The 23831-nt window shown below is 40.0% G+C and overlaps 1 protein-coding gene across 2 annotated transcripts in view; it reads right to left on the bottom strand.

Moving 5' to 3' along the window:
* Positions 1-19225: 19225 nt before the first annotated feature.
* Positions 19226-23831, bottom strand: part of LOC126175591 (ras-related protein Ral-a) — a 31010-nt gene continuing 26404 nt past the window's right edge. For both annotated transcript variants that reach the window (XM_049922453.1, XM_049922454.1), the window contains one exon: positions 19226-21832. Coding sequence is in view for 1 of the 2 variants with exons in the window: in XM_049922454.1 (XP_049778411.1) it covers positions 21728-21832 (105 nt within the window). In the remaining variant the exon portion in view is untranslated. The remainder of the gene's footprint in view (positions 21833-23831) is intronic.

Here is a 23831-nt window from a genome sequence, read left to right as displayed (position 1 = left end):
GATGCTCACATCATTATGTCTATAGCAGTTTTAAAAGATTTTATTAGAGAGAATATTATTTGTCCAACAAGGGTGATACAAACAATCATGTGAAAACCAGTTGTTTTTAGGGAAAATGGAAGCAGTAGTGTGTGAGAAATTAGCTCCTCAACCAAAATTCTAGAAAACTGGAGATCACTGAATTTACTCCATATTTACACCTGGAACAGTAATTATTGCTTGCCATAAAAACGGTAAACCAACCAGGATAAGGAAACCAGAAATGCAGGGCAATGGACTGTTTATTAACAGAACTAGATGTGAAATAGCTGAAAGACAATTTCACCTTCCATCTACCATCATGAGCACAATACTTAATGTGTCCTGACCAATGTTGTATTGACCAGAGGAACCACAACACACATTACCTAACCAAAACCTAGCTTTTATTAACGATACCTTAGATTCCACTTTGAACGATACCTCAGATTCCACTTTGCTACAATCCCTTGTTTCAATACCACTTCAAGAAAGGGACAAATTTCAATCAATAAAATAATGTAACATGTGGTATAATATCGCGAGTAACAAACAAAGTACAGTTACTTTCAGTCTATCAACGACAAGCAAAATCTTGGTTCTAGTGTTTATTTGTGCAACTTACTTTTGTATAAAGCATAAGATATCTCATTCAAATGAGTGACCCATTAATCAGATATCTGTGTAATGGATACAGACTAGTAATAAGAAATGTAAAGAAAAGGGTAAATAGTGTGTGCCACCAGGGCAGATTGACAAAGTAGATTAAGCAAGCTAACATTCAAAATGTAGGTTGAGAAACAACCCAGAAACATTTGTAGAGTAACTTTTTTTAAAAAATAAAAAGCGGGTACAGACTAATTAGTAATAACTGAAAGAAAGGGAAAATTCAGGACAAATATTTTTAAAGAGGGGGAATGTATTACAGCACATAATAATGAGTAGTGGAAATCAGAAAAAAATAATTGAAAGACAGTCACATTGCCACAGGAAAAATCAATTCATATCAGAAACAGAGGCAGAAGTAGGAAGCGAAACAGTAAATTGCTCAAGTGGGTCAGGCTATCAACATGTTACAGTACTGTTTGTTGAGTGAAGGTACACTTTCAGCACAAAGGAGCCTGCCACAGAAAACCAAAGGAACTGAGGGGAGACTGCCACAGAAAACCAATGGAACTGAGGCAAGCATATTTGTTCGCTCCTAAGACATGTTGCAAGAAACCCTCTCTTTCACAAGAGCACATAGTGAGGAACTGACAAAGCAGTTAACAGCCGGTTAAGTGAACATAACAGAATAACGAGGACATATGCAGTCATTAGAAGCCGAGCCTCGTGTCACAGTCTCACACTAGCTCCTTTTAAATATCCCAAAATACCAAGAATTACTCATTGGGATCGGTGTCATTCACAGTAACAGCACTTGATTCCATGCTTACAATACTGTAGTGAATCTACATCCTACATGTTCCAGCTCAGTCTATGAAGTAGCCACAGATGTAATCAAGAGATGGCATTCACATGATGGATTCATGCTGCTTGCTGCCCACCATCTACTTATGAAGGAACTGACTGTATTCTGACAACACCACTTTGCAGGGTGCTGCCAGCACTTAACTTCAACATGGAAGCCAGCAATATGGCCTCATGGGGTCCCTGTCCCTGTTCCTGTACAAAACTTGGGTGCCTCTGGATGGCGATAATTACCAGAAGTGGGAGAGGAGATTGACATTCACAGCATTACTTATACCAGGATACATTGCGGATGAGTCATCAAAGGTCATTGTAGAATTCAGAGTGGGATCGAGGACACTCCAACAGCCAGCTTGGAACCACTCTGCAATGAATGCAGGCCACGCCTGCTCGCCGGCAACCTGCTGTGGCACCAGGGTTGTTGACATCATCATCTGGGTGTGCAGTCACTGACCTGACTCAACGAATGTTAGCTAGAATCCAACACAGCTGAGTGAGCAACAGCCAAGGCTGATGTGGAAGGACAATGACTTGTAAAAAATGAGAATAAATGCTTGAAGCTTCACAGTTTCTTAAACGCTATCCTGACTTCACTCAGAGGCATCTACGCTCAGCCCTGTGTAATTTTGACTGTTGAGTTGGTGCAAAAAATGGTGGTATATGTTCATGAAGACTGTCGATTGACGTGGATTAAATTTCTACAATGCTTCAACTCTCCGGAAATCTCTTACATGAAAGACTCACAGAAACGTTAGCTTACCAGATACTGTGCACAAGCTGGAAAAAGAAGAAGAAGAAGAAGAAGAAGAAGAAGAAGTGATAGAGCAGCATGAGAAAAATTGGTCAGTAGCAAAGACAGGTTTCTTGAGTGACTTTAATTGGAAAGAGAGGATTTTCTGAGCTCTCATGTGTCTGGAAATGTAAAAACGTGGGTGGCTCATTGCATGCCTGAGGCACAGAAACAGTAATCACAGAGGCGTCGCACCAATTCCCCACCTGCCTCAAAATTCAAAACAACAATTTTGGGCAAAAAAATCTTGGCCTTAATGTTTTGGGACTGAAAAGGCATTATTTTGGTCAAATTTCTGCCTCAGGGGGAGACCATCAATGCACAACAATACTGGAAGACGCTAAAAACCTCAAAAGGAGCATTCAAAACAAAAGGAGTGGAATGCTGACGAGAGGAGTGTGCTTGTTAAATGACAGCGTCCATCTTCACACAGCCTTAGCTACCAAGGCGCTCTTGGACTCATGTCTCAACAATATCCTGTAATCTTTTTCAAATACACTTTTTCCTAAGACATATAAAAAAATCTAGTACCCTTATTTTCCGAACATGCCTCTTACACACTAATTTTACTGTAATACATACACATAAATATCTTCCATGAAAATGTAGAAGGGGGCATACTATATGACTGGGCATAAGAACTTGATGGTCAGAATGAACGGTACAAATCCCTATAGTCTATGCCAATATTTCCAGTAAGTCGTTACTAGCAAAACGGATTTCCGGGAGCATTCTCAGTAATCAGAACATTGTCACTGAATTCCAATATTTTCACTAGGTTATTTTTTGGATAAAAGTTTCCAACAGACACTGCTACCCAATAACTATAGACAAAGTTGCAACAATAACTGAAGAAGCAAAAATATGACAGCTTGCACAGTATAAAGATCGACACGCACAGAACTTGATTTTTCCATCATATCATAAGACATTGCATCCCATGGTATTTCTACAGCCATGGTATGCATAAAAGATCGTAAGTTGGCAGTCTCAGAAATTGAACAGATGCACTTAGGTGGATACAAGTTAGTACCCCACTACTGTAGGTATAATGTGAGGAAAGGGGGGCCCTGGTGACATACACCATTAAGCAAATGCAACTTAGAAGAAATAACGATGTGAAAAATTCAGTACAGATTTCATTTTGGATAGTTCTGCTGAGGGCATCTAGTATTACATACGTCCAGCTTTCTGAGAAAACATCTTACAACCGAGTAATGAACAATTTTTCTGAGAACGACCTTTTAACAAGAGCTTAGTTTGGCTTCTGTAAAGACTCCTCTACCCAGAGCACAACATATGAGCTCACAAAGTCAATTCTAGGACAACTAAACACAAATCACCCTCTTGGCATTTTCTGTGATCTTCCCAAGGTCTTTGACTTCATTGATCATACAAATCTTCTAAGGAAACTTAAATGAAGCCTTCCCTTTGCAATGATGGAGAGTCCCAACAATAAAAACGGGTTGCATTAGCAAATGACACGACAGCAATAAAGACTGAGTTCAGAACAGGGCACAGTGCAACAGCAACTGATAGTTGATTTATCAATACATCTGTCTTTAATGAAACAGATGTGAGCCATTTAATGTAACAAACTGAAAAGCACGTATTGTAGTATTCGATACCACGATAAGTGTACCACTTGAGCAACTCTTGTTACAGTTATAAATACTTCAGACTGTTTTAAGTTTATTCATTTATGGTAACTGCTGATCATTATGTCACTCCTGAATATGAACACCACTTATTAATCACTTACCTAAATGTTCCATTTGTTTAGTATATAAACACTATCATGTTTTCAGTATCCACATACTTCAAAACAAAAACGAACACTCCACCTGAATATATCTAATGATAAGTTATGCCATAAATGTTTGCAAAATAAGTAAATAATTATATGCTCAACTAAAATCTGGTAACTCCAGATTGTTAAAAGTGTTCATATTATGAATTTGGAGCTAAAATATTACACATTTTCTTTTCTTGAATAACAAATCCGTTTTAGCACTATCATGTATGCAGCAATGCATCCCAATTGAACTGAAATTAATTTCAGTAATAACATTAAATTCTGAGTGTGAAAACATTAAATATGGTATGCTCCAAGGTTTCGTACTTGATCAGCTCCTGTACTTAATTTACGTAAATGATTTACCAAGAACAATGGAGGACTCACCAAAAGCTGTAATATTTGCTGGTGACAAATATACTGATGAAAGCCCCCACATATACACATACAAGACATAGCCAGGAGAAGAGTAGAACATGCTTACATTTGGTTTACAGCCAACGTCTGCAGTTTCCACTCCCAGGCTGAGCTTTTAAAACATAAGCCTCTCCATCTTTTCCTGTTCTGTCGTCACCATGTTTCTCTCTCCACTCTAGCCATCTTCTCTCTTTATTCTACACTTCATTCCCATGATTCATCAGTGTCTATCTTCCTCTAGGTCTCTTAAATCCTATCATCATTTCATAGATCTCTGCATCCTGTCTACTTCCATTATTTTAACATGTGCATACCAATTTAATCCTCAAACCTCTATGATCTCTCTCATTCATCTTCTTTTTAACTATTTCTCTTCTTTTCTCATTCCTTTCTCTACCCTTTCTAGTAAGTAATATCATGCTTCTTAGAAATTTCATCTCCCAAATCTGTATCCTGCTCACCCGCCGTTTCTTCATTTCCCACATTTCTGATATACAGGGTGGTCCATTGACAGTGACCGGGCCAAATATCTCACGAAATAAGCATCAAACAAAAAAACTACAAAGAACGAAACTCGTCTAGCTTGAAGGGGGAAACCAGATGGCGCTATGGTTGGCACGCTAGATGGAGCTGCCATAGGTCAAACAGATATCAACTGCGTTTTTTTTTTTTAATATGAACCCCCATTTTTTATTACATATTCGTGTAGTATGTAGAGAAATATGAATGTTTTAGCTGGACCACTTTTTTCGCTTTGTGATAGATGGCGCTGTAATTGTCACAAACATATAAGTACGTGGTATCACGTAACATTCCACCAGTGCGAACGGTATTTGCTTCATGATACATTACCAGTGTTAAAATGGACCGTTTACCGATTGCGCAAAAGGAAGATATCGTGTTGATGTGTGGCTATTGTGATCAAGATGCCCAACGGGCGTGTGCTATGTACAATGTGTTAACTGTAAGATGGCAGAGTTAAGAGGGGAGTGCCAGGAGAGGAGGAAGCAAGCATTGGCTGGCGAGGGGAGAGGAGCCGTTGGGGAAGGGACAAGGCACGCCTACCAGTTGCAGTGCTGGCACTACAAATTGTGCGTCATGCTTACACGAAAGCAAACGAAAGGCTTGGAAGTAAAACTCACTTAAAATGTTGTTCGTAAACGAAACTGAAATCGTCATGTACATTAAAATCTCTCTCTCTCTCTCTCTCTCTCTCTCTCTCTCTCTATATATATATATATATATATATATATATATATATGTATGTACGTTTGTCTACTATGCGCTCCCCCATGTAGTGACACCAATGACACTCTCTTCATGTAAGGCACCCTTCCTCTGCCAACATTTATTAAACGTTAAGTTATTATCGATCCACGATTCATCGAGATAAAATATTTCTCTGCCTGCTTCCCAGAAGATCTTCACGTCAACAATGAAACGAGATCGCCAGTGCACAATGTCTGGACGTTCTAACAACACATTCCTCTTGTTTTCCACCTTACGCCATATGAATCCCATAGACAAAAGTACTTTTCTCAGCGAGACAATACTCCACTTCCAGCCTATTTTGTCGTGCGAAACTGGAAGCAGTGTTCGCAGGCTCGGCACAATCTTCCGCACTGAATAAAATTCCGCAATCGTGTCGCGAATGACACGCTGGTTGAAATCATCGATCATTACTTCGATTTCTCTACTTCTTTTCCTAAGTTAAAAGAGAGAGGAAGATTTATAAGAAAATGCCTTCTGCACTGCATGTATTTTTTTGAATTTGGAAATGTACTGTAATATGAAAGTGTTTCGAAATTATACAGTAACCAGTGGTGTTTCCATACAAAGCAATACAGTAGCAAGGAAAAATTAAATATAAGGTAATTCGGACGAAATAGGGGCCTCCTTCAAAGTGATCGTGAACAAAATATCTGAAATGGAAACTCACCTTTTCTTGCCAGGCGTTTGTGGTGATACGCCAGAATGGAAAACTGTCTGAATCTTCCAATGCTACGCATGCTTTTGTCCTGTGTATGTAGCAGCTCTCACTGAAGATTTGTAAATGGGGTGAAGCAATTTTTTCTGTTCCCTTTCCCTTTCGCAACACTCAATCACACGCAATATAATTTTGCGAGCATCGCTACGTAATACTGGTTTCCTTCTAACCGTAGGCCTACCGGTAGGGTTTGTTGACGGCTCCCGAGATGGTTCAGCAACTGCCTCTTCACTCATTTTGATAATGTTTAGTGCAACTGCACAATAAAAACACGCAGAACAGTACAGCGCTAAACAATAACGAAGCAGACAACAACGGCTACCTTGTACAACACAGTCAGCTACGTAATGTTGGTAGCAGTTGAAACTGGGTGCCTACCGAAGCCTCCCGACGTTTACCGACTTCTACCGATTCAGGACTAGGGAGAGGTCTGCCATCTAAAAGTTTACACACTGTATGCTGCTTGGTACCCTGAACGACATCATCCAAGTGTCCGGAGCGTTCACCGGATAGTTACGTTATTTAAGGAAACAGGAAGCGTTCAGCCACATGTGAAACATCAACCACAACCTGCAACAAATGATGATGCCCAAGTAGGTGTTTTAGCTGCTGTCGCAGCTAATCCGCACATCTGTAGCAGACAAATTGCGTGAGAATCGGGAATCTCAAAAATGTCGGTGTTGAGAATGCTACATCAACATCAATTGCACCTGTACCATATTTCTATGCACCAGGAATAGTATGGCGACAAATTTGAACGTTGTGTACAGTTCTGCCACTGGGCAAAAGAGAAGTTCCGGGACGATGACAGTTTTTTGCAAGCATTCTATTTAGCGACGAAACATCATTCACCAACAGCAGTAATGTAAACCGGCATAATATGCACTATTGGGCAGCATGATGGATGTCCGGCACATAGCTCGCGTTCGGTTGAAGTGGTACTGACCAGCGTATTTCATGATAGGTGGATTGGTCATCGAAGCACCATATCATGGCCCGCACGTTCACTGGATCTGATGTCCCCTGATTTCTTCCTGTGGGGAAAGTTGAAGTATATTTGCTATCGTGATCCACTGACAATGCCTGACAACAGTCAGCGCATTGTGCTAACATTACGGAAGGTGAACTATTCGCTGTTGAGAGCAATGTCGTTACACGTATTGCCAAATGCATTGAGGTTGACGGACATCATTTTGAGCATTTATTGCATTAATGTGGTAGTTATTTATTTATTTAGCGTATGTGGTTTTCGCTTCCCCCCATGAACCACGGACCTTGCCGTTGGTGGGGAGGCTTGCGTGCCTCAGCGATACAGATAGCCGTACCGTAGGTACAACCACAACGGAGGGGTATCGTTGAGAGGCCAGACAAACGTGTGGTTCCTGAAGAGGGGCAGCAGTCTTTTCAGTAGTTGCAAGGGCAACAGTCTGGATGATTGACTGATCTGGCCTTGTAACAATAACCAAAACGGCCTTGCTGTGCTGGTACTGCGAACGGCTGAAAGCAAGGGGAAACTACGGCCGTAATTTTTCCCGAGGGCATGCAGCTTTACTGTATGATTAAATGATGATGGCGTCCTCTTGGGTAAAATATTCCAGAGGTAAAATAGTCCCCCATTCGGATCCCCGGGCGGGGAATACTCAAGAGGATGTCATTATCAGGAGAAAGAAAACTGGCGTTCTATGGATCGGAGCGTGGAATGTCAGATCCCTTAATCGGGCAGGTAGGTTAGAAAATTTAAAAAGGGAAATGGATAGGTTAAAGTTAGATATAGTGGGAATTAGTGAAGTTCGGTGGCAGGAGGAACAAGACTTCTGGTCAGGTGACTACAGGGTTATAAACACAAAGTCAAATAGGGGTAATGCAGGAGTAGGTTTAATAATGAATAGGAAAATAGGAATGTGGGTAAGCTACTACAAACAGCATAGTGAACGCATTATTGTGGCCAAGATAGATACGAAGCCCACACCTACTACAGTAGTACAAGTTTACATGCCAACTAGCTCTGCAGATGACGAAGAAATTGAAGAAATGTATGATGAAATAAAAGAAATTATTCAGATAGTGAAGGGAGACGAAAATTTAATAGTCATGGGTGACTGGAATTCGAGTGTAGGAAAAGGGAGAGAAGGAAACGTAGTAGGTGACTATGGATTGGGGCTAAGAAATGAAAGAGGAAGCCGCCTGATAGAATTTTGCACAGAGCACAACTTAATCATAGCTAACACTTGGTTTAAGAATCATGATAGAAGGTTGTATACATGGAAGAACCCTGGAGATACTAAAAGCTATCAGATAGATTATATAATGGTAAGACACAGATTTAGGAACCAGGTTTTAAATTGTAAGACATTTCCAGGGGCAGATGTGGACTCTGACCACAATCTATTGGTTATGAACTGTAGATTAAAACTGAAGAAACTGCAAAAAGGTGGGAATTTAAGGAGATGGGACCTGGATAAACTGAAAGAACCAGAGGTTGTAGAGAGTTTAAGGAAGAGCATAAGGGAACAATTGACAGGAATGGGGGAAAGAAATACAGTAGAAGAAGAATGGGTAGCTTTGAGGGATGAAGTAGTGAAGGCAGCAGAGGATCAAGTAGGTAAAATGACGAGGGCTAGTAGAAATCCTTGGGTAACAGAAGAAATATTGAATTTAATCGATGAAAGGAGAAAATATAAAAATGCAGTAAATGAAGCAGGCAAAAAGAAATACAAACGTCTCAAAAATGAGATCGACAGGAAGTGCAAAATGGCTAAGCAGGGATGGCTAGAGGACAAATGTAAGGATGTAGAGGCTTATCTCACTAGGGGTAAGATAGATACTGCCTACAGGAAAATTAAAGAGACCTTTGGAGATAAGAGAACCACTTGTATGAACATCAAGAGCTCAGATGGAAACCCAGTTATAAGCAAAGAAGGGAAAGCAGAAAGGTGGAAGGAGTATATAGAGGGTCTATACGAGGGCGATGTACTTGAGGACAATATTATGGAAATGGAAGAGGATGTAGATGAAGATGAAATGGGAGATACGATACTGCGTGAAGAGTTTGACAGAGCACTGAAAGACCTGAGTCAAAACAAGGCCCCCGGAGTAGACAACATTCCATTGGAACTACTGACGGCCTTGGGAGAGCCAGTCCTGACAAAACTCTACCATCTGGTGAGCAAGATGTATGAGACAGGCGAAATACCCTCAGACTTCAAGAAGAATATAATAATTCCAATCCCAAAGAAAACAGGTGTTGACAGATGTGAAAATTACCGAACAATCAGTTTAATAAGCCACAGCTGCAAAATACTAACACGAATTCTTTACAGACGAATGGAAAAACTAGTAGAAGCCGACCTCGGGGAAGATCAGTTTGGATTCCGTAGAAATACTGGAACACGTGAGGCAATACTGACCTTACGACTTATCATAGAAGAAAGATTAAGGAAAGGCAAACCTACTTTTCTAGCATTTGTAGACTTACAAAGCTTTTGACAATGTTGACTGGAATACTCTCTTTCAAATTCTAAAGGTGGCAGGGGTAAAATACAGGGAGCGAAAGGCTATTTACAATTTGTACAGAAACCAGATGGCAGTTATAAGAGTCGAGGGATATGAAAGGGAAGCAGTGGTTGGGAAGGGAGTAAGACAGGGTTGTAGCCTCTCCCCGATGTTATTCAATCTGTATATTGAGCAAGCAGTAAAGGAAACAAAAGAAAAATTCGGAGTAGGTATTAAAATCCATGGAGATGAAATAAAAACTTTGAGGTTCGCCGATGACATTGTAATTCTGTCAAGAGACAGCAAAGGACTTGGAAGAGCAGTTGAACGGAATGGATGGTGTCTTGAAGGGAGGATATAAGATGAACATCAACAAAAGCAAAACGAGGATAATGGATTGTAGTCGAATTAAGTCGGGTGATGTTGAGGGTATTAGATTAGGAAATGAGACACTTAAAGTAGTAAAGGAGTTTTGCTATTTGGGGAGCAAAATAACTGATGATGGTCGAAGTAGAGAGGATATAAAATATAGACTGGCAATGGCAAGGAAAGCGTTTCTGAAGAAGAGAAATTTGTTAACATCGAGTATAGATTTAAGTGTCAGGAAGTCATTTCTGAAAGTATTTGTATGAAGTGCAGCCATGTATGGATGTGAAACATGGACGGTAAATAGCTTGGACAAGAAGAGAATAGAAGCTTTCGAAATGTGGTGCTACAGAAGAATGCTGAAGATTAGATGGGTAGATCACATAACTAATGAGGAAGTATTGAATAGGATTGGGGAGAAGAGAAGTTTGTGGCACAACTTGACCAGAAGAAGGGATCGGTTGGTAGGTCATGTTCTGAGGCATCAAGGGATCACCAATTTAGTATTGGAGGGCAGCGTGGAGGGTAATAATCATAGGGGGAGACCAAGAGACGAATACACTAAGCAGATTCAGAAGGATGTAGGTTGCAGTAGGTACTGGGAGATGAAGAAGCTTGCACAGGATAGAGTAGCATGGAGAGCTGCATCAAACCAGTCTCAGGACTGAAGACCACAACAACAACAACATGTGGTTTTCGAGTACAAATGGTTTCATGTTTAAATACATACAGACAGATAAAGATAAAATCAACATACATTATAACACATAAATAATGTCTCGTCTTATGGACATTCAATTAAGGATAAAGTAGGCATACACAGGTTGTTACAATAAGGTATCTTGTTATAGATAGGATAAAATTATCATATAGAAATTGTTGCTATAAGATCATTCAGCAATCACATATATGGAATCTATAGAGTCTCTTTAAAGTTCTATGTCTAGGTTTTCCATCCACTCGATGGCTGCAGGGGAGGCTGCATAAAGTTCTCGAATGGACCCTTTAAATGCACGTTTAGGGCATTCCTGAATGATATTTGCTCTGGATGTCCACAATCGCACTGTGGTGAATCTCGTATGCCCCATCTACAGAGCATCTCGCCACTTCTGCCATGACCAGTTCTGAGTCTATTGAGTATAACCCAAGTTCTTCTTGGCAGATCTGTACCAGGTAGGTTTCCACCAGGTGATATTTCATTGCAGTTCTTGGATAGTCCGGTCTGAAACCATTCATTTTTCCATGAATCCATAGCATCGTGCGACGTAGCCATAAGGTTTTGAGCTGTTCTCCATGGTAGTCTTCTAGATCTTAGTCGGGAAAGATTTGGGGCAATGTCCTGATGGATTGGAAGGTTCGTATTGGAGATTTTATGCCATTCATTAACTAAGGCGGTTTGCCGCGTAAGATGTGGTGGAGCTATACTGCAGAAAACAGGAAGCCAAGGTGGTGAGGTGGATTTAATGGTCCCAGTTATGGTTCTCATGGTATTGTTTAGTTGAGTATCTACTTTAGACGTGTGGCTGCTGTTAAGCCCAACAGGGCTGCAATATTCCGCAACAGAGTATACCAGCGCTACAGAAGAAATCTTCAGAGTATGTACATCAGCTCCCCAGCTAGTATTGATGAGCATTTGAATAATCTTATTTCTTGTACGTATCTTAGCAGCAGTATCTATTAGGTGTGGTTTGAATGCAAGCAATCTATCCAGTTTAATACCAAGATATTTTGGGTTTGGGTTATGCTTTAACTTTCTACCAGCAAAGGTAACGTCAAGGGATCGGGTTGCCTGTTGGTTGTTTAAATGAAACCCTGTAACTTCTGACTTTATTGGGTTAGGAATTAATCTCCGAGATCTGAGATATTTGCCCATTACTCCAAGGTCTTGGTTAAGGGAGTTTTCACACTGTTCAAAACTTTTATGTTGCACAGCCAGGTCCACGTCATCTGCATAACAGAACTTCTGCGCATTTGTTGTTGGTATGTCGCTTACGTACACATTGAAAAGTAATGGTGCCAATACAGAACCTTGTGGTAAGCCGTTGTTTGAAACAATGGTTCGACTCTTCTTTCCTTCGAGATGAACTTCAAGGGTTCTATTGCTGAGCATATCACTTAGTAATTTGTACAAAGTCTGGAAAGGGATAATCTCAAGTATCTTGCTAAGAAGACCATGCCTCCACACAGTATCGTATGCAGCGGTTAAATCTACAAATGCAACAGCTGTTTTAAGTTTCCATTCATAACTGTTCTCGATATGTGTTGTTAAAGCCAGTACTTGGTCGCAACAGTTACGTTGTGGTCGAAAACCAGCCTGCTCGATGGGGATTCTATCATTCAAAATTGCCCCAACACGATTATACAAGAGTCTCTCCAAGAGTCTGAAGCAGGTGCTCAGGAGAGAGATTGGTCTAAAATGTTCAGGCTTGTCTGGTGTTTTCCCAGGTTTTAATATTGGCAACACTTTAGATCTTTTGAATATCTTAGGCACTCGGCCTTCTTCAAGGATGTTATTATAGAAGTTCACGAGTCAGTTGGTAACATTTTTCCCACTATACTTAATGAATTCTGGGTATAACTCATCTGGCCCAGCTGCCTTCCTAGTTTTGATGTTCAGTCTGTACCTTCCACGGTTTTTTTCCACTTTTCTCTTCGGGCGCTGTCAAGTGACTCGATAAGTTCCTCTGCCACTTCCCTGTCTCCCGATTCTTTGAACTCGTTATAGAGGCGTTAAGTTGTTTCATTCCAGGCAGGTGTATATTCTTTCCTGAAACCGTGTGGTATAGTTTTCTTAGCTGATGCAATAAGAGCTTTACTAAATCGTTCATAGTTGTTAATGATTGGCTTATCCACTGTACAGTGGCATCGGCACGTTTTGCGTATGACTCCCAATCAGCCTTTTCAAAATTCCATCTTGGTTTTTAAGCTAATTTTATAAGAGGGACTTGTATTCCAATGTGGACAATGACAGGTCTATGCTGGCTATGTGGGAAGTTAGTTAATACTTTCCTGCTTGATGGGTAATCTTTACCCTTGTTGTCTCTACTAACAAAGCACAGATCTGGGTTGAAACTGCTTTGCCATCTAGCTGACCAGAAGGTGTGTCTCTCTTTAGCATCATACAGGGTGTTTCAAAAATGACTGGTATATTTGAAACAGCAATAAAAACTAAACGAGCAGCGATAGAAATACACCGTTTGTTGCAATATGCTTGGGACAACAGTACATTTTCAGGCGGACAAACTTTCGAAATTACAGTAGTTACAATTTTCAACAACAGATGGCGCTGCAAGTGATGTGAAAGATATAGAAGACAACGCAGTCTGTGGGTGCGCCATTCTGTACGTCGTCTTTCTGCTGTAAGCGTGTGCTGTTCACAACGTGCAAGTGTGCTGTAGACAACATGGTTTATTCCTTAGAACAGAGGATTTTTCTGGTGTTGGAATTCCACCGCCTAGAACACAGTGTTGTTGCAACAAGACGAAGTTTTCAACGGAGGTTTAATGTAACCAAAGGACCGAAAAGCGATACAATAAAGGATCTGTTTGAAAAATTTCAACGGACTGGGAACGTGACGATGAACGTGCTGGAAAGGTAGGGCGACCGCGTATGGCAACCACAGAGGGCAACGCGCAGCTAGTGCAGCAGGTGATCCAACAGCGGCCTCGGGTTTCCATTCGCCGTGTTGCAGCTGCGGTCCAAATGACGCCAACGTATCGTCTCATGCACCAGAGTTTACACCTCTATCCATACAAAATTCAAACGCGGCAACCCCTCAGCGCCGCTACCATTGCTGCACGAGAGACATTCGCTAACGATATAGTGCACAGGATTGATGACGGCGATATGCAAGTGGGCAGCATTTGGTTTACTGACGAAGCTTATTTTTACCTGGACGGCTTCGTCAATAAACAGAACTGGCGCATATGGGGAACCGAAAAGCCCCATGTTGCAGTCCCATCGTCCCTGCATCCTCAAAAAGTACTGGTCTGGGCCGCCATTTCTTCCAAAGGAATCATTGGCCCATTTTTCAGATCCGAAACGATTACTGCATCACGCTATCTGGACATTCTTCGTGAATTTGTGGCAGTACAAACTGCCTTAGACAACACTGCGAACACCTCGTGGTTTATGCAAGATGGTGCCTGGCCACATCGCACGGCCGACGTCTTTAATTTCCTGAATGAATATTTCGATGATCGTGTGATTGCTTTGGGCTATCCGAAACATACAGGAGGCGGCGTGGATTGGCCTCCCTATTCGCCAGACATGAACCCCTGTGACTTTTTTCTGTGGGGACACTTGAAAGACCAGGTGTACCGCCAGAATCCAGAAACAATTGAACAGCTGAAGCAGTACATCTCATCTGCATGGGAAGCCATTCCGCCAGACACGTTGTCAAAGGTTTCGGGTAATTTCATTCAGAGACTACGCCATATTATTGCTACGCATGGTGGATATGTGGAAAATATCGTACTATAGAGTTTCCCAGACCGCAGCGCCATCTGTTGTTGAAAATTGTAACTACTGTAATTTCGAAAGTTTGTCTGCCTGAAAATGTACTGTTGTCCCAAGCATATTGCAACAAACGGTGTATTTCTATCGCTGCTCGTTTAGTTTTTATTGCCGTTTCAAATATACCGGTCATTTTTGAAACACCCTGTATATTAGTTGCAGGTCTTCAATATCTGCCCACTCAAGTAGGGCCTGACCAATATCATCGTTTTCACTATAGCCCCATCAACTGTGGTGGCTATTGAAATCGCCCATTAAGAGGGTAGGGTATTTTGTTTCAGGCAGTGCTTCTTTTGGCCATTGGATGTTAGGAGGCTTATATACACTGACTATTGTGAGGTTACTTACTAGTGTTTCTATTAAAAATATGTTATCCGAAGAACTTATTTTTATTGGGGCCCAGTTATCAATCTCACTACGCAAAAGATCCATAGTTTTCATGGTGAATTTGAATTGAATTTTATTTGATCCTGTAAGATTATATTGTGTACAGTAAACGTACATGTAATATAGGACATGTCAAAGTATTAATATTCTTTATCACTTATTTTTCTACACCTTTAGCTTACATTTTGACACCACTGATAATGAGTAACAATATATACAAATTTAATGGCATAAGTATTCTGCAACACTGTAAAACTCTTTTTTCAATGAGATAGTCTTTAAGTTTCTTTGGAAAGTCATTGTGAAGTACACTATCTTGCAGGGTTTTGGGCAGACTTCTTAGTAGCCTGATACCAGAGTACTGGGGTCCTTTTTCTAGCCCTGCCAGTCTTAGCTCCAGCAAAGGTGTATCCACTTACGAGACCTCTTTTCATGAGATCTGCCTCATGGTTTACATGTGTTTCTTGGACCAGTATGACATGTATACTGTTATCCCGTGCTAGTCTTGAGAGTATATAACATTTAGTCTTACTTATACCTTCTATGTTAATTTGCAGTACTCGGACTGATGGGCCAAGGTCTCTTGCCATTAGGTTTTGAGAAGACCCATTCGTGGCAGCGCCATGATAGTAGTAGACTTTTAGCTACCTTTTGGCATTGCCCGGGGTGTACCACTTGGAGGCAGTCTACTTTTACACTGTGGTAGTTATGGGTAATTACACTGTAACAGCAAGCGTTCTCAGAAATGATAAGTTCACAAAGGTACATGTATCACATTGGAACAACCGAAATAAAACGTTCAAACGTACCTACATTCTGTATTTTAATTTAAAAGACCTACCTGTTACGAACTGTTCACCTAAAATTGTTAGCCATATGTTTGTGACTATTACAGTGCCATCTACCACAAAGTGAAAAAAGTGGACCAACTAAAACATTCATGTTTCTTTACGCACTGAACGAATATGAAATAAAAAATGGGGGTTCCTACTTAAAAAAATGCAGTTGATATCCGTTTGACCTATGGCAGCACCATCTAGCGGGCCAATCATGGCGCCACCTGGTTTCCCCCTTCAAGCTAGACAAGTTTCGTTCTTTGTAGTTTTTTCATTTGACGCTTATTTCATGAGATATTTGGCCCGGTCATGATCAATGGACCACTCTGTATATACAAGTACTTTAGCATAATATTTTCGGCATAAAAATTGCTTGATTTTGAGTGTCGGTCCTTGTTACATACTAGGCTTTTTACTCTGCAGGAATTCATGGGCTTACCTTCCCCTTTCACTAATTTCCTTGTCATTCCTCTCACTGTCTTCTGTTGTGTTCACCGCCGGCCGGAGTGGCCGTGCATTTCTCGGCGCTAGTCTGGAAGCGGGCGACCGCTACGGTCGCAGGTTCGAATCCTGCCTCGGGCATGGATGTGTGTGGTGTCCTTAGGTTAGTTAGGTTTAATTAGTTCGAAGTTCTAAGCGACTGATGACCTCAGAAGTTAAGTCGCATAGTGCTCAGAGCCATTTGTTGTGTTCACCAAGTACCTGAAACTTTCCATTTTTTTAGTACTTTCCCTGTAATACTTATATATGTTGCTACTGTCCTTTTATTCCTCGTTGTCCACCATCACTTCACACTTCTTTCCATTAAATTTCAATCAATACTGTCCCCATCACTTCTTCCCACATCTTAAATCCTCTCATTTCCATTAAACCCGCAGCAAACGTTTCTATCATGTTTCCATTTCCTACCCACACTGCCACTCCTGTCATTATTTCATCAATAATGATGAAAAGTGGAAAAGATAATGCACCTCCCAGAATCAAACTAGTGCCTTTCTCATCTCACTTTTACACAACTCAAATGTCACACATTTCTTTTATTCTTCTCATAGCCTTCAGATTCCCCTTTTCTGAAGTTTCTCAGACCTTATTTCTTTTCACATTATCATATACCATCTCAACATACAGGAATATTATTACTAAATTCTGCCATAATTGCAGTGTCTCTTGGAGCTGACTTACACTAAAATTTAGATCCACTGTTGACTTTCCTGGTCTAAACCCATACTGTTCCTCTCTCTCCATCCTACTGCTACCATCTTATATACCCTCTAGCCTGAAAAACTTCCCTAAATTTCTTAGTTTTCTGTACTCCTCTTACAAACTGATACTATGATTCCCTTTTTCCAGTCTACTGTTCTCATGACTCAACAGACCCACTGAACACATTCCACATTTCAGCCAGCCCAGGTACTTCTCCACTGTCATTATCTTTGTCACTCCCACCACTTGTATCTTGGTCCATTTCAGCATTCTCTTCATTACCTGTTTCCTCTTCCCTATTTCCATTTGTGTTCAGTAATTCTCTATTTCCTGTACAGTCTCAATTTTCTTTCCTTCTTTACTGATCACCCTGACATTTTTCATCATACTTCTCTTCTTAGTCTTGACCATAACAGAGAGCTTTCTTACTCCCCTCACTGTCTTATTCCACAACTTTTTCCACCTTTCCATTCATTTTCTCTTCTCTCCTGCGACCACCCTCTTACCCACCTTTTTCCCAGTGTATTCCTTCCCCAATTTCTCTGTTCTGTCCTGAAACCATGCACAGCTGAAACCATGTACAGAATGGTATTACTTTCCTTACAGCTTCATCCCTTACTATTATCATTCAACACCTCCCCATTCTTCCTCCTCATTGTATTTCATTCCTTCGTGCATTGCTCTTCACTGTTTTGTTAACTTAAAATATTTACAAAATTCAGTTCACAATGGCAGAATGTGGATTTGTACCCTGTCAATCCAATGTAGAAGCTCTTCACCATTACCAGTTTTATACCTTTCTTGGGGATGAAGAAGAGTATTTGTAACTTGTCTTCCAATATTACTACAATAATACAGGATATGTACATAAAGTCCAGGAACACATTCAATTATTTATTGCACAATAACTAAACATTGTACAGATGTCATACATATTGCATTTTGAGGAGAAACTCTTCATTTTATTTATTTATTTTACAAAAATTCAATATGCGAACCATGAGTGACCCGCAGATGTCAATACGGTGATCGAATTCTTGCTATACCCCTCCCAGCATGGCATCATCAACTGTGGAAGTCGCTTCCTGTATTATCTCCCGGGGCTCTGCTACATCATGTGGTAGAGGTGGTAAATAAACCAGATCTTTAATGTGCACACACAGAAAAGTCACACGGAGTGAGATTTGGTATTCGGGGAGGCCATTCCATGAAACAGCTGTCCCCCTTCTGTAGCACAGCCAATCCATCGATGCGGCAGCTCCGTGTTCAGGTACCCATGAACTTCACGATGAAAATGGGGTGGAGCTTAACCTGCTGAAAGATGAACGGAGAGTCTGATTGCATTTGAGGCATCAGGCATTGCTGAAACGTGTCCAAAGAGGAATATCCAGTGACAGTGCTCCACATTCACTTGACTCACACTGGGATGTCGTCTTCTCTTTGCTGGGCGCAAGCAAGCCATCTTAACGAATTTGTTGTGCCAGCTGTGTTGAACAGCTGTAGCACACTTGTTTTTGTCGAACTTGAACACACAGAAAGCTTGCTCCGCACCTGAACTCTCCATGTCTGGACTAGCGCCGACTATCGGCAAATTACCAAACTATGCTGTGGCAGTATACTTGGAAGGGGGGGGGGGGGGGGGGCAACTTTCAGGGTTTCTCTTCAAAATGACATATGTATGATGTCTGTACAATGTTTGGTTCTAGTGCACTAAATAATTGAAAGTGTTCCCAGACTTTATGTACACCGTGTATACTAATTTTGATTAAAAAATTCTAAATGTTGAATTGCACTTCTCACAATCCCTCATCAAACCACTACCATCGTTATAAATATTCCAATGCTCTCTCATCTCATTTTGTCTTCACATTTGGCATGTGCACCCAAAACAAAGTTACCAGAAAAAAATTATGCTATTTATTTATTTCTAGTTCAAAACAGATTTACACTGAAAGTGGAATGCTGAATTTATTTGTTCGTGTTCTGGCCCATATTTACACAAATATGAATCAAAAAGGACAATTTTCCAAAGTCTGGTCAAAATGTATGCGTCTAACATTAAATGTGCCAAATTAAAATCACTGTTGGTTTCATAAAAACTTAAACAAGATAATTTTACAGTCTTCATTTCACTGAGTGGTTACTTTCCTCAATTTGAAGTGAACATTGTGCAGATGACAAACAGTTCTGAAAACTGTTGCAGAATTTTGACTACAACATACACTTACGTTAAATCATTCATTGCGACAGCCCAATTATTACAAACCAGTCTGGAACCTTAAAACAAATTTGTCCCATGGCCTTCGCACATCAATTACTCAAATGTAGGCACTTATTCATTTATTCTTATAAAGTTTCAAACACAGTAAAGTGAACACTATGGAAGACTGGGATAGTAATAAAATGATAATGACAATAATAATAAAAACAACAATAACAAACAATAATGGCTTAAGAATACCATGGAGATTGACACAAATTTGATACACAGCTTTAATTTGAAGTTACTAAATATGAATCCATTAAAACAATGGAAAATACATTTAACTGAACACTGCACAACTCCACAAATAAACAAAGAAATATATTTTTTTCTTTTACAAAAACAGTAATGATGTACTGACCTAAAATATTTCAGTATGTGTGAATGATAGGCGCTGAAATTTTAAACTAAGTTTCTTTTGTTTCTGATGTGATTAAAGAATATGCAAAGGTAACTGTTTTCACAAACGAAAAATAGGGACTAAAACAATTTCAAGGTACAATAGCATCTTAGCCAATAACACATTTTTTGTGACGTGTGCAAAATTCACTTAAAAATTAAGTCAGTCAGTGAGGGACTTCCTATAGGAACTCCCTGAAATTGCAGTAACTGCAATGAAATTTTCTCCAAATCAGAGCCAAATGGTGTTATTTACTTCAATTTCCCCATTCTTATACAAGTATTTTAATGTTTTCTTTTGTAAAACTGTTAAGTTTCACACTTACAGTGTGTGAATTATGCTAATGAAGTATTTTTACCTCGTTAAAAAGATAAAGACCAAACTTCACAGTCTAAAAGAAAGCATGGTGTTGGCAAAGACTGCAGTGGTTGGATTCCAATAGATACAGAGATTTATGATTTTTAAACTAGTTTGAGCATTTCATTTTGGTTTGTCTGTTGAAGACTTTATTGGCTTTTGAAGTATCATCAGATGGCCTTCATGTTTCAAAAATCAGTGTACAAAACCTAGATCTATATTACAAACAAAGACATTTTCCAAGTTTATTAAACCTCAACTACTATCTGTCATTTGAAAAAACTTCTTGGTTTCACATCATATCAAATTCAATGGACAAAAAACTGCATTCAGATAATCTGTACAATAAAACAAAACAACTTTTAGATAAAAGTGACATTTCTATCAGCTACACTTTCCTCAGCACACACCATAACTTTTTATGATGAAATAGCAAAAATACATGGAACACGCCATCACACGATAATCTGAGTCACAGGCCATATTATTTCAAATTCAAGGAACAACAGCTTCCAGCATTAATTTTAGTAGCTGACAACATACAAAACCTGACAACTTTCTTCGATGACTTTGAAATATCACTAAAGAGGAAGTATCTTCATTGAAAATGTGACAGCACTTCAACAGAAATCACAGAAACTATTGGACCATATCCACATTTACAAGCATCTGTGGAGAGGGGGAAAAAGAAAGTAATATGCCAACCTGAATGACTTAGTAACACTGGCAAACCAGTGATACCACTTTCAAAATTGTTACTTGTGAGAATATCACAGCAATTTTCATGCAAAACAGTCATCCCACAAAATGAACCTAAGAATCTATGACCACATTTTAATATCATTGAACTATAATTCACACAAAATATACATAACTATATGTATGCAAATGTTATGTACAAAAAGAACTCTAATGTGAAATGCAGTCTCTGATTTCAAATGCACTTCTTTGACATTTGTCACTGATGTGACTATTGGATTTTAAACACAAACTGCTCTATAAAGTATTTATATATAAATATATTATATAAAAGGGAAATATTACATATTTCCTAGTTTTACTTCTTTATATATATACGTGTGTAGTTCTAATATATTCTTACTTCTATAACAATTTGATTCAATTTTAAAAATACTAGTTACTGACACTTGTCAAATTCTCTTGCCATGTGCATTCGATTTACTGCTTTGTAAAAGCAGCAAGGTGGCAATTTTATGTAAAACACACACACACACACACACACACACACACACACACACACACACACACACCAAATTAGCAGCTGTGTTAAAGTAGATAATTAAGACATAATGATTTTGTCTTTCATAAAGAGAATACTGAATGGAAAAGCAAGTTCACATTAACCACTGTATGAGTATCCTCCACGTAACAGCACTCCAAAGCCTATATTTACAGCAATATGTCTTACATTTACAAAATCACACAACATGACTTTGCACCATTTTCTTCCTTCCTTTCAGTATTACTGTCAGCTGCTTTCTGCTTTGCAATCTCTCTCATCAAGTCATAGAATACCTGAAAGAGAAAAATTTGAGTAGTCCAATATTCTGGGATCATCATATTACACAAATCAGAAAACAGTTCACACAAATACGTCTATTTTCTTTTCCACCAAGCCAAACTGAGCTAAATGCAATAGAGGAAAAACTGTACTGTAGCTACAACTAAAAAAAGGAAAATACAGAAGCGGCAAGTCTCTGTAGTTGCTCTACAGAAGCGGCAAGTCTCTGTAGTTGCTCTACAGAAGCGGCAAGTCTCTGTAGTTGCTCTACAGAAGCGGCAAGTCTCTGTAGTTGCTCTACAGAAGCGGCAAGTCTCTGTAGTTGCTCTACAGAAGCGGCAAGTCTCTGTAGTTGCTCTACAGAAGCGGCAAGTCTCTGTAGTTGCTCTACAGAAGCGGCAAGTCTCTGTAGTTGCTCTACAGAAGCGGCAAGTCTCTGTAGTTGCTCTACAGAAGCGGCAAGTCTCTGTAGTTGCTCTACAGAAGCGGCAAGTCTCTGTAGTTGCTCTACAGAAGCGGCAAGTCTCTGTAGTTGCTCTACAGAAGCGGCAAGTCTCTGTAGTTGCTCTACAGAAGCGGCAAGTCTCTGTAGTTGCTCTACAGAAGCGGCAAGTCTCTGTAGTTGCTCTACAGAAGCGGCAAGTCTCTGTAGTTGCTCTACAGAAGCGGCAAGTCTCTGTAGTTGCTCTACAGAAGCGGCAAGTCTCTGTAGTTGCTCTACAGAAGCGGCAAGTCTCTGTAGTTGCTCTACAGAAGCGGCAAGTCTCTGTAGTTGCTCTACAGAAGCGGCAAGTCTCTGTAGTTGCTCTACAGAAGCGGCAAGTCTCTGTAGTTGCTCTACAGAAGCGGCAAGTCTCTGTAGTTGCTCTACAGAAGCGGCAAGTCTCTGTAGTTGCTCTACAGAAGCGGCAAGTCTCTGTAGTTGCTCTACAGAAGCGGCAAGTCTCTGTAGTTGCTCTACAGAAGCGGCAAGTCTCTGTAGTTGCTCTACAGAAGCGGCAAGTCTCTGTAGTTGCTCTACAGAAGCGGCAAGTCTCTGTAGTTGCTCTACAGAAGCGGCAAGTCTCTGTAGTTGCTCTACAGAAGCGGCAAGTCTCTGTAGTTGCTCTACAGAAGCGGCAAGTCTCTGTAGTTGCTCTACAGAAGCGGCAAGTCTCTGTAATTGCTCCCTGGTTTCAGTCCAATGGTGAAGAACAGGAAAGTGATCAGAGGAAAGGAGGACGAGGAAAGGGAAAATAACATACACAAGGTATGGACATTCTAATGTTCTGTCTTCATGTTCTAGTGTTTTCTAGTTGCAAAGGTTTTCATGAAGTCAACATCCAGTAACTTTTGGCTATTACTGCACTTACTCAGTAAGGGGTGGGGTGGGGGCGCATCAACGCATGCAGAATTCTGGAAGAGAGATCACAAACACTCATCAAGCCCTAAAAATCACTGTGTAGCAGGTGCTATTCACAGAAAAAAACGCTATACCTCAGTTGCGTACCAAGCATTACTTATGATTACAAACAGCACTACATACCAACTTCCACAGTGCCTTGTTTTACGTAAGCGATATGAGGAGCGTATCGACGCCAATTCTTGAAAAATTGTTTAAATAGGCTTATTTCCAACAGTTTATGCTAATGGGATGTTAGTAATTAACACACATTTCCCTTTACTCTTAATAATTTATGTCTTTTAAACATTAATCAATCATAATGTATTTTCATAGACTGGAGTTAGAACAGTAGTGATCATTACATTTTTTATAGAAAAAAATTAGAACTTTTAGTTAAAATACCTTGAAAATTATTCAACATAGGTAAATGAAAAGTCTACTAGTACCAAACATAGGCCTTAATTTGATGAAGAAAGTTCTGAGAATCCAAGTTTGGAGCACAGCATTGTATGATAGTGAAACACGGGCTGTGGCAAAACCAGAACAGAAGAGACTCTAAGCATTTTAGACATCTGAGATGTGGTGCTACAGATGAATGTTGAAAATTAGGTGAACTGATAAGGTCAGGA

Source organism: Schistocerca cancellata, chromosome 3 (genome assembly GCF_023864275.1).
Source record: "Schistocerca cancellata isolate TAMUIC-IGC-003103 chromosome 3, iqSchCanc2.1, whole genome shotgun sequence".
Taxonomy (NCBI): Eukaryota; Metazoa; Arthropoda; class Insecta; order Orthoptera; family Acrididae; genus Schistocerca; species Schistocerca cancellata.
Note: the sequence above shows the minus strand (reverse complement) of the source record. Positions and strands in the feature narration are given on the sequence as shown.